Source organism: Meleagris gallopavo, chromosome 22 (genome assembly GCF_000146605.3).
Source record: "Meleagris gallopavo isolate NT-WF06-2002-E0010 breed Aviagen turkey brand Nicholas breeding stock chromosome 22, Turkey_5.1, whole genome shotgun sequence".
Taxonomy (NCBI): domain Eukaryota; kingdom Metazoa; phylum Chordata; class Aves; order Galliformes; family Phasianidae; genus Meleagris; species Meleagris gallopavo.
Window position 1 is genome coordinate 5,414,466 of NC_015032.2, and position 10,113 is coordinate 5,424,578.

At 60.8% G+C, this 10,113-nt stretch overlaps 2 protein-coding genes across 2 annotated transcripts in view; one reads left to right on the forward strand and one right to left on the reverse strand.

The window, feature by feature from the left end:
• ANGPT4 (angiopoietin 4) overlaps nucleotides 1-7,494 on the forward strand; it is a 13,247-nt gene extending 5,753 nt beyond the window's left edge. The window contains exons 2-10 of the mRNA XM_019622081.2: nucleotides 3-152; nucleotides 3,491-3,646; nucleotides 3,842-3,963; nucleotides 4,184-4,416; nucleotides 4,584-4,699; nucleotides 4,820-4,921; nucleotides 4,993-5,159; nucleotides 5,576-5,706; nucleotides 5,781-7,494. Coding sequence (XP_019477626.2) covers nucleotides 3-152; nucleotides 3,491-3,646; nucleotides 3,842-3,963; nucleotides 4,184-4,416; nucleotides 4,584-4,699; nucleotides 4,820-4,921; nucleotides 4,993-5,159; nucleotides 5,576-5,706; nucleotides 5,781-5,941 — 1,338 coding nt within the window. The 3' untranslated portion in view covers nucleotides 5,942-7,494. The remainder of the gene's footprint in view (nucleotides 1-2; nucleotides 153-3,490; nucleotides 3,647-3,841; nucleotides 3,964-4,183; nucleotides 4,417-4,583; nucleotides 4,700-4,819; nucleotides 4,922-4,992; nucleotides 5,160-5,575; nucleotides 5,707-5,780) is intronic.
• Nucleotides 7,495-9,118: 1,624 nt separating this feature from the next.
• On the reverse strand, nucleotides 9,119-10,107 carry FAM110A (family with sequence similarity 110 member A). The gene has a single exon (XM_019622179.2). The coding sequence runs from the start codon at nucleotides 10,038-10,040 to the stop codon at nucleotides 9,708-9,710; it is 333 nt and encodes a 110-aa protein (XP_019477724.1). The 5' UTR covers nucleotides 10,041-10,107; the 3' UTR covers nucleotides 9,119-9,707.
• Nucleotides 10,108-10,113: the final 6 nt, after the last annotated feature.

A 10,113-nucleotide genomic window follows, 5' to 3' on the forward strand; every position in this document is an offset into this window, starting at 1 on the left:
AGCCGTCGCCGTGCCCGCTCGCCGCCCCCGGTCCCGTCAACGCTCTGCAGCGGGATTCGCCGTCCGGCAATGGGCACGCTGCCCGCGGGGCTACCCAGCGCCTGCAGCACCTGGAGAGGATCCTGGAGAACAGCACGCAGTGGTTGCTGAAGGTAGGAAATGGGGGGGGGTGTCCCCTGTAAGTGCTCTGTGCAGGGGTTTGGTGCGCCAGTCTGCCCAAATCTCATCTCCAGATGAGCCGGTGCTGCTTTCACCCAGCTCAGTCTGCCCAGAGGGGATGGGTGGGCGCTGTGGGTGCTGCTGCTCAATGTGTTGTGTCCCTCTGCGTCCCCACCGCGGTCCCCTCCTTGTCCCTGTGCCCGTGCTGTGCCAGTGATCCTGGGCACCTTACAGTGCTCAGCACTCCCCGCTCAGGGTCAGGATGCGGCGCTGCCGAGAAGCTGCTGGGAAGGCTTTTGGCACGCAGCGGGGTGAGGGACCGAAGGGCAGGGTTCGTTGTGTTCCCGCTTGTGGGCTTCACAAATGTTCCTGGCACTGGGCGAGACTCTGCATGGGAAACACAGCTCGTGGCCTTCCAGCCCCACGGGGGGACTGGGACCCTCAGGCCCACAGCAGGGGCAAAGCGGGAAGGAGGGCACCCTGTGCCATGGACCCCCTCCCCCCCATCCCAGGGACCCCTTGCTGCACTCCCCCATTGCCGGCCTCTCAGGGTGAGGCAGGAAGCGGCTTTTCCTTTCCGAGGTCTCACCCGACACCTCCTGACCTCACATCTGTGTGAGCATCAGGGAAGAGCTCCCCCAAGGCCACGTCCCCACAGTGGGACCTCAGTCCCCACAGCTTGTCCCTGGCTGTCACCCAGTCAAACTGAGTGGCACTGCGAGCACTCATAGGGACAGCAGTGGGCACACGAGGGACGCACAGGGCTGCCCCTTGTCCTCTCCTCAGCTGACTCAGACCACAAATTCCTCAAAAGCTGGGAGCATACTGAGTCCTGGGAGGATGTTGAGCCCCAGGGATACACTGAGCAAAGCCCGGCTGTGCTGTGTGTGCCCATCTGGGCAGCTGCATGCAGTGGTGTTGCACCCCATGAGCAGGGGCACAACTGGTGCTTGTCCCACCCCACAGCACAGCCCCTCTGCTGCAGGCAGCTCGCAGTTGGGTCTTTATTTTTTTGTGTGTGTCCAGTTTCTTTGCTTTCCTAATTTAACTGCAACTGCGCAAGGAGGCTTGTTTTGGTTGGGATCCAGGCCTGAACAAACAAACTGGGCTCAAAGGAGGCACCGGACTTGAGGACTGGTTGTAAACAACCCCAAATCCCCGTCTGTCCATGGAGCAGAGGATTCGGGCTGTGCCCAGGGCCAGGAATATGGCACAGTCCCTTTGGGACCCCTGACCTTCAGCTCACAGACCTCTGGGGGCCAGGTCACCCTCCCCACACTGCCAGGCATGCTGTCACCAGAAGGGACAAGCAGTGACACAGTGAGGACACGAGGACACTCACGTGGCTTTGCCCAAGAGAGGCTGCATGCTGGTGCTGCAGAGGATATGGGCACCGAGCACCTCTCAGTGCCACCATTCCGGCCCTCCCTTTGGGGAGTGACAAGGTGTGGGGCACAAAACCTGTGCACAGGAAGGATTGTGACCCCAGTGCCTGGTGCAATGGGACCTTCCAACTGTTTGCAATGGGTTCCCAGTGTGGGGACATTGGGGTGGCCGTTCGGAGCTGCTGGCTGAGGGCCTCTCGCCGCAGGGTTTTGCTGCTGAACAGAAATTCTTTTGGAGGCTGCAAATGTTGGCAGCTCTCACTGTTGGCCCAGGACACAACACGGGGCCGGAGCTGGGCTCGGTTGTGGTCAGAGCACTGCTGGAGCAGCGTCCCCTCAGTGTCACACTGCAAGAGGGATGGGGGCAGCAGCGGGGAACCTGCTGCCTTCCTGGCTTTGTGCCCCCATCCCTGCCCTGCTCCCCCAGTTCCTTCCCTGTAGGAATGGCCCCATGGCTGCAGGCTCTGAGAAGACTTTGGGGGTGACCCTCTTGGGGAGGGTCCCCTCATTCCTCTCTGCAGCCATGCAGTCCCCACATGGGACCACACTATCTAGGGATTCTGCAGCTCCCTCCAGTCCCAGCTGCTTCCCAGGTCGATGCCTTCAGCAGAGCCGTGGCTGGGGCCTGGAGGCTTTGATGCTCCCCCTGGGTAGGGCAAGGACCTCCAGAAGAGGCCCCAGCACCACTCACAGGGAGCAGCCGGGGCCGCGCTCAGCCCTGCCTGTGCCAACCCGACCTTTTCCATGGGTATGCACTGCCCTTAACTCAGAGATATGTTTATTTTGAAGGAAAAAAAAGGCAAAATCAGGAGGGAGAAACGGCCTCCGGAGCCCTGAGAAGCAGCAAGATTAATGATGTGGTTAAAGGGAAACTCTCCAGCAATCGCCCAGCTGGAGAAGTGCTTTCCAGACATGGCACTGGGGTTTGGTTTGCAGCAGCTCAGAGAGCACAAGATCCACTTGGAGAATGGATCCATGGGGCAGTGGGATCCACGGGGAGTGGGATCCATGGGGCACTGTTCCCAGCGTGGGCAGCAGCACATCCCTTCCGCTCCCTGCAGTCCCTGCACGGTGGCCCCATGGCCACAGCCCTCACCGAGGCTGTCACCCCAGAGAAGGGATGAATGGGAACCTCATGGCAGCTGCCAGAAATAGAAACCCACTGGGAAGTGCTTGTCCCCTGTGGGCTGGGAAAGCGGAAAACGCTTCAGAGCCGCGCACATAGCCAGCTGCTTCCCAGCCCTGAGCACTTCCCTGCAGCAGGGCAGCAGCCAGCACTGGGAAAGCTGCCTTCACCAGGATGGGGCGTTGGGGGTGGGATGCTGACAGCCACAGGAACTCAGCCAGCAGCTGAGTCGTGCTGGTACTGGTGCTGGTGCCGATGCCAGTGCCTCCTTGGTCAGTAGTCCCAGTTCAACAATAGATCCATGAACACACAGACCTGTACCAGGTCCCAGCAAGAGAAAAGCCCCGTTTGGGGACTTTGGGCATCCCCACGGCTATAAATCCCACCTATCCCATTCAGCTCTGCTTTGCCACTATGCCACGCACCAACTTTGCAACCACTTCAATGCCACCCACAGCAGTGTCCTCTCCATACACCCAGGGATGCTGTCCCGGGCTGTTCCCGTTGTGTCATCTTGCTGCTTTTGAGCAACCTGAGCTGCAGTGCCAGCATGCAGCAGGAGTCGTTCTCCCAGCCCAGACACGTGGGAGCAGAGCTGTGTGAGGGTGTAGGATGAGGAATGTTGGCAGCGGTGCCCTGGGCTCCCCCACAGCACTGCAGCCACAGGCAGCGCGTCCCAATAAGCTCCAAAGCACCCGGGATGGATCGTGCTGCACTGCAACGCTCTCACATCAGAGTGCCCAGGAGGCAGCAGTGAGGCTGAGCACGGGGTGAGCTCCTCGGCTGAGCCATCCCATGCCATCCTCGCTGCCGTCTGCAGTTGGAGAGCTCCATCCAGAACGGCATGAAGCCGGAGGTGGCGCGGCTGCGGCAGACGGCGGTGCGGAACCACACGGCCACCATGCTGGAGATCGGCAGCTCCCTGCTGAACCGCAGCGCTGAGCAGAGCCGCAAGCTCACCGACGTGGAGGCGCAGGTGGGCAGTGATGGCACGCGTATCCCCATGTCCCCACTGCCACCAGAACTGCAGTGTGGGGAGGTTCCTCTGCTGCAAAACGCGGGGCGGTTCCCTGAAGGGATGCTGGTTTCATGCAGTCGTGTTCCTGAGGACGCTGGGGACAAGGAGGGGTTCTGCTGTGTGTGTGCCCACCCTCCAAATGTCCCCGTGCAGGTGCTGAACCAGACGTCACGCATCGAGATGCAGCTGCTGGAGAACTCCCTGTCCACCACCAAGCTGGAGAAGCAGCTGCTGGTGCAGACAAACGAGATCCACCAGCTGCAGAGCAGGAACAAGTAGGGGCTGGGGCTGCTCTGCAGGAGAGCCCCTCCAGAGCTCATCGGGGGTCCCCGTGGGTGACAAGGTCTCATTACAGCCCTTTGGGTGGGGAAGCGTGCCCACAAGTCACTCACATCCCACAGGTGCCACTTGTAGGGAGCGGGGGCAGCTCACAGCAGTGCGGGGGAACAGCAGCCAGGCTGGGGCTGCCCATCTCCAGCACACATCCCCTTGCAGCATCCTGGAGGTGCGGGTGCTGGATATGGAGGCAAAGCACCAGGCAGAGTTGGCAGGGATCCGCTCAGAGAAGGAGAGGCTGCAGCACCTGGTGAGCAGGCAGAGCGGCACCATCGAGGAGCTGGAGAAGTCTCTGCTGGCAGCCAGTGCCAACGCCAGCCTGCTGCAGCGACAGCAGCTGCAGCTCCTGGAGTCGGTGCAGAGCCTGGTGCGCCTTGTGGCAGAGGGTAGAGGTGAGTGGGGAGAACCTAAAAACATTGCATCCCAAGAGCGACTCAGCCCTGTGCCCTGAGAGGTTTCTCCTGCAGCAAATCCCCAGGCCTGGGGAGATGGGAAGAGCAGGGCTGCAGGACCTGCAGGGTCACTGGAGCATCCACCAGCTGCTCTCCCCTCTGCCCAGTCCTGCTGCCTGGTGAGGAGCAGCGTTTCCAGGACTGCACCGAGGTGCTCCGGGCCGGCAGCCGTGCCAGCGGGGTGTACACCCTGCACATCACCAACATGAGCCAGCCCAGGAAGGTGAGACCAGCCCACACAGGGCTGCCACGGAGGCACCATGGGGCCCAGCCGTCCGTGAACTAACCCCACTGGCAGTGGGATGTGTCACCCCACTCAGAGCTGCTTGGTTCCCTACTGCAGGTGTTCTGTGACATGGAGACAGACGGCGGTGGCTGGACGGTCATCCAGCTCCGCACCAACGGCAGCGTCAGCTTCCAGCGGGGCTGGAGGGAGTACAAGCAGGTCTGCATGGGGATGGGGATGGGGCGTTCCTGCACCCACCACCCACGCCCACCCTCCCTCGGCTCCCCCAGGGCTTTGGGGATGCGGCGGGGGAGCACTGGCTGGGCAACGAAGCCGTGCACCTCCTGACGAACCGGGAACCCTACGTGCTGCGTGTGGAGCTGCGGGATTGGGAGGGCAGCCACGTCTATGCCCACTATGGGAGGTTTCAGCTGGACAGTGAGCGGCTGCTCTACAGGTGGGTGAGCAGAGTTGAGCTATCCCCAGGCACTGCTGCCCCTGAGCCCCCAGGTTGGTTGGCACCGCTGCCTGCCTGGGGAGCTGCAGAGCTCCCATGGGGCCTTCACTGGGATCTTGGCAGATTTCCTCCATGGGGGGCTGTTGCTACACCACCTGCTCCCCCTCTCCCCGGGCTCTTCCCCAAATAGATGCATGAAATTTCCATAAGGCTGAAGGATTTCCCATCCTGGCGAGGCGCGGGGCTGCCACGCAGTGCTCGTGCAAGTGGGTTTGTCCCCAAGAATATCCTCATGGAGATGCAATGGGGACAGTGCACGCTCACAGGGATGTCAGCCGGGCTGTGGGTGGGATGGGGGCATCGGACTCTGCAGTCCCACTCAGTGCGAAGGGAAGTGATGGCACGCGTGGCCGCAGGCTCTCACTACAGGACTACAGCGGCACAGCCGGGCAGCAGAGCGGCTTGGCCATGCAGGGCACCAACTTCAGCACCCGCGATGCTGACAACGACAACTGCCTCTGCAAGTGTGCCCAGATGCTGTCAGGAGGTGAGCAGCAAGGTTCGGGCCGGGGTCCTCGCTCCGTGCCCATCTCGGTGCCACCCTCCTGCTCCCTCCCACAGGGTGGTGGTTCGACGCCTGCGGGCTCTCCAACCTGAATGGCATCTACTACCCGGCACGGCACAACATCCGCAAGCTGAACGGCATCCGCTGGCACTACTTCCAGGGGCCCAGCTACTCACTGAAGGGCACCCGCATGCTGATACGGCCCGCGGGCTTTTAGCCGGCCGGAGTGGCGCAGCGGGAGGACGGAGCCCCCGGAGAGCTTCCCCCCATTATTTTTTTCTCACTCTTGTTTCTCTCAGATCTCAGAGCTGACTCTGAGCCAGCCTCACCCCTGCGAGCTGCAGCGCGTGGATCCCATTCCCTCCTGGTTTCTCCCTATCTCCCCCATGTCTGTGGGTCTCCGGGCTCCGTGCTGTGCTGGAGTGTGTGTCTGGGACCACCAGACCTCCTGCATGAGTCACACAGGGTCAGGCAGACCATATTTTGTCTTTCCTATATATTTTAGGGCGCTGCCCTAAATTCCCCATTGCTTTGCTTTTCCTGCAGGATGAGTAGAACCAGTGTGTGAGTGCATGGCATCCCTCCTCTCTGCACGGTCATTAAGGGGGACACGGCTGTCCCCTCCTGCATGCACTCTACCCATGCGAGGGGATCACTGGCTGTGCATATCCTGATGGGACAGGGACAGCACGAAGGGACAGAGGTGCCACCAGAGGCACGGGGCTGGGTGCCAGCACACAGGGGTGGTGATGGGGGTGGCACATTGTGATGGGGCTGTGCTTTGAGGTGGGGCACGGGGAGCTAAGGATGATGAGGGAGCTTGGAGCTGGGGACGAAGGTGCTGGTGGGGCTGACAGCCCATTTGGTTTATTGGCACGGAGAATCCAGACTTGGACCCAGGCATGTTTGGTGAAAGCCTGGAGAACGTGGGGCAAAGCTCAGTAGTTTTTCCTTCTGCTGAGAAAAGCCCCCACACCCACCTATGTCTCGGATCTTGGCATGGGAACCCTTTTATTTTTGTACTGAGAGATATTTATTGGCCAAGAGCTGCACCAGGCAGCACCCAGCCCTGTCCTGGCAGCAGCACGATGCCCCCAGACCCACGCTGGCCCCACACGGCAGCAGCTGGGACAGAAGCAGAGCGAGCACCAGAGGATCTCTGCTTACAGGACAGGGTGGGAGAGTCACCCCAGGGTACCTGCATGGGGCTGAGACCCCCATGCACAGCTCCCACCTTTGCCAGGCGCTCTTGCAGTGGTGGGGATGGGAGCTGTGGCTGTGGGGTCACTACCGGGGACAGCAGCAGCACTGCGTCAGCCCCATGGATGCAGTATGTATGATCTCCACATAAAGGACCTTCCAGCAGTCTCCCTGCTACGTCTGCATCATTCAAGGGGGTGCAGCCCTATCCCGACCCGCTGAGCACTGATTGAGCTCAGAGCATAGATGAGGGTGACACCAGGCTCCACAGCACTTCCCATCTTATCGTGGGCCGCCCCTGTTCCCCTCGACCCTATTGCCACTAGGGGTCCTCCGCAGCCTGGTGACGTTGCATCCCCATCTACGGGGGACAGGAGTGTTGTGCCCTGGTGGATCCCCAGCAGACTCTGGGGACCGGCAGTGGTAGCAGCTTTGCCACAGGCCATGAGCCACCCCCAACTGCCCCCGCAGCACCCATCCCTCAGACACCCCCACAGACCTGCTTCCTCCCCTCCCCCATTCATAAGGCATTTGCTAATTAACACTGATTAAAACATGCGATGCAGCTGGCACTTCCTCCAAGGTGCTCATCAGACCGTGCTTAATAATTGAAAAATGGGAAATGCATTAAAGGTGGGATCACCTGCAAGGCACTGTGGTTACGGCCATCCTGGTGCTGCTGTGAACCTCTGTATTCCCCCCTCCAACCCTGCTCACTGCACCCCAAATCCCTGCACCCCAAATCCCAGGGCTGACATCTCCATGCTTTCCCCATGCAGCAATCGAGGAGGGCTGGGGGTGAAGTGCTGGGATGTGATCCCCAAGCCCTTCTCATGAGTGACTGGGGAAGAAAATGACCTTTTAAGGGTCAGCACTGTGATGAGCCATGTAGAAACGTGGAAGGAGAGATATGGGAGTAAGCAGGACAAAGGCAGTGGAAACCTTCCCCTGGTCATTCCTCCTCTCTATAAATAACTGCGGGCTCAGCTGTGGCTCCATGCTGAAACTGGAGCTGGCAGGGAGGCAGCTGCCAAGGAAAGTGATCGGGACTGCAGGGACAGGGCTGCCCTCCTATCTCCAACAGGGATACAGAGACATGGGGGCATCCCCTGAGGGGGGCAAGGTGCCTCAATATGTATGGGGGTTTGTGCAGGGATGGACGGATGCTTTGGAAGCGTGGTTCTTCCTGTCCTTGCACACACACATGCACACACACACATGCGTGCACACATGTGCCCATGAGCAAATGTGCACCATGTGAGCACACGGGGCTTGGCTGGCTGTGCATATCGTGTGCAGCCACCACACATCCCAGCCGTGCAGCCCCATGCAGGACCCCAGAACCAAGCGCTGGGGGCTGAGCCCCATGTCTGGCTCTCTGGGGAGTCACCAGCTCCCTGTGTGCCGTCACTGCAGGACCTCTTGGGCGTGTGCTTCCTCCCTGACTCATCATCAGGTGCTGTCCTGCATCCTCCCCACCACATCCTGCACCAACCTTGGGTGGGGGCTCCCAGACCTGCCTGGCTCCTTTCTGGGAGCCCAATGGGTCCTGCACAACAAGGCTGGGGTGCGAGCAGCAGCAGGTCTGTGCCCCAGGGGGGGAGCGCTGGGTGCAGACGCTGGTGGCCTGGGTGCCACCTTCCCCAGCAGTCCAAGTGGGCACAGTTTGCAGCAGCATCATGGGGTGCTTTGCTTTTCCCCCTGCAAGGAGCAGAGGGGCTGCAGGAGCCCACACCCACCTGGGAATAGCGCAGCACACGGCGCTTTCATCTTCAAAGCACTCCCTGCATCATCTTTCATCCTCACACCTCCCCAGCGCCTGGGAGGTCTCTGCTATCGTCTCCCCATCTCACAGCCCTGGGGATGCAGCCAAACTCTGGGGTGCTTTGCTGGAGCAGGCGCAGAGCAGAGCCCGGCAGCATGCTTGGCACAGTGCTGGGGAAGTGCAGAGGGGAATCCCGCAGCTGGGCTCTGCCAGGACCTGCCAGGAGCAAACCTTCCTCCTGCTGCATCTGCCGGGCCCTGCACTGGCACAGCATGGCACCATATGGCACGGCATGGCACAGCACTCATGCTCTGCAACACCCATTGGGACGCAATGCCCATCATGTTGTTGAGTTTGGCAGGGAAGAGGCTCTTAGGGGTCTGCCCCAGTTCATTCCCCACACACCTGAAGACAGCAACACACACGGCATCCAAAGCACTGAAATTTAATAAAACTGACTGCATTACTGTCACTTTTTTACAGTTGACACATCAGGAAAAACAGTAGGAAGATACCAATAGAACCTTCTTCATAAATAAGAGGGCACATTGTGCCCGGGGTTTTTTCACTGGCATACAAAAAGGAGGATACAAACACACACACACACACATACACAGACTTGAGCTTCTCCAAGGAGATCTCGGGTTTTCCTCCCTGCAGAGCACCCAAACCTTCCAGGATGCTCAGCGCTCTGACGGGGACCACCAGGATTCTGTCCCCTTCTGCTGAAGCTGCTGGGGCACAGCACCTCAACCTGTGGCCACTAAGAGGAGGCCCCACTGCTAATGCAGACCCTCAAGCCGGGACCCCAAAGGAGGTACCATGCACCCGCAGCCCAGCCAGCAGCACACGGTCAGGTGCAACTGTGTCCCCTGCACTCCGCAGGCTCAGGGGTACCGAGGTGCTGGTGGGGGTCCTGCAGAGCCGAGTCCATCAGGAAGCAAGGCGCTCCCCAGGAGGACGCACAGCATCCATGCTCTGCAGCTGCAGCACAGGGGGATGGGGAGTGAGGCTCAGTTCAGGGATCCGGGATGGCCCCGCTGCCCTCCTGGGGAGCACGGGACGGTGCTTCCTCTCCTCCCAGCATCAGCACTGCGTGCAGCCGAGCAGCCTGGCTACACGTTGGAGACCTGCTGGGCTCGCGGGCCTGGCGCAGCCCATACAGCCACTTGATGACGCGAGCGTTGCGCTCCACCACCGAGATGCCGTAGGGCATGCGCTCAGCTGGGCGGCCCTCTGGCGTGGCCGCGCTGCGGGGGGAGCGTCCGCCCTCCGAGCTGGCCGTGCTGACGCTGTGAAACTTGACGGACACGATGTCGGAGCTGGCACGGGCAAAATGCTCAGCCCCCATGTCCCGCACCTCCTCGGGGTCGAGGCCGCAGTAGTTGAAGAAACGCTCCAGGTCGGCGGTGGCCCGCGAGAAG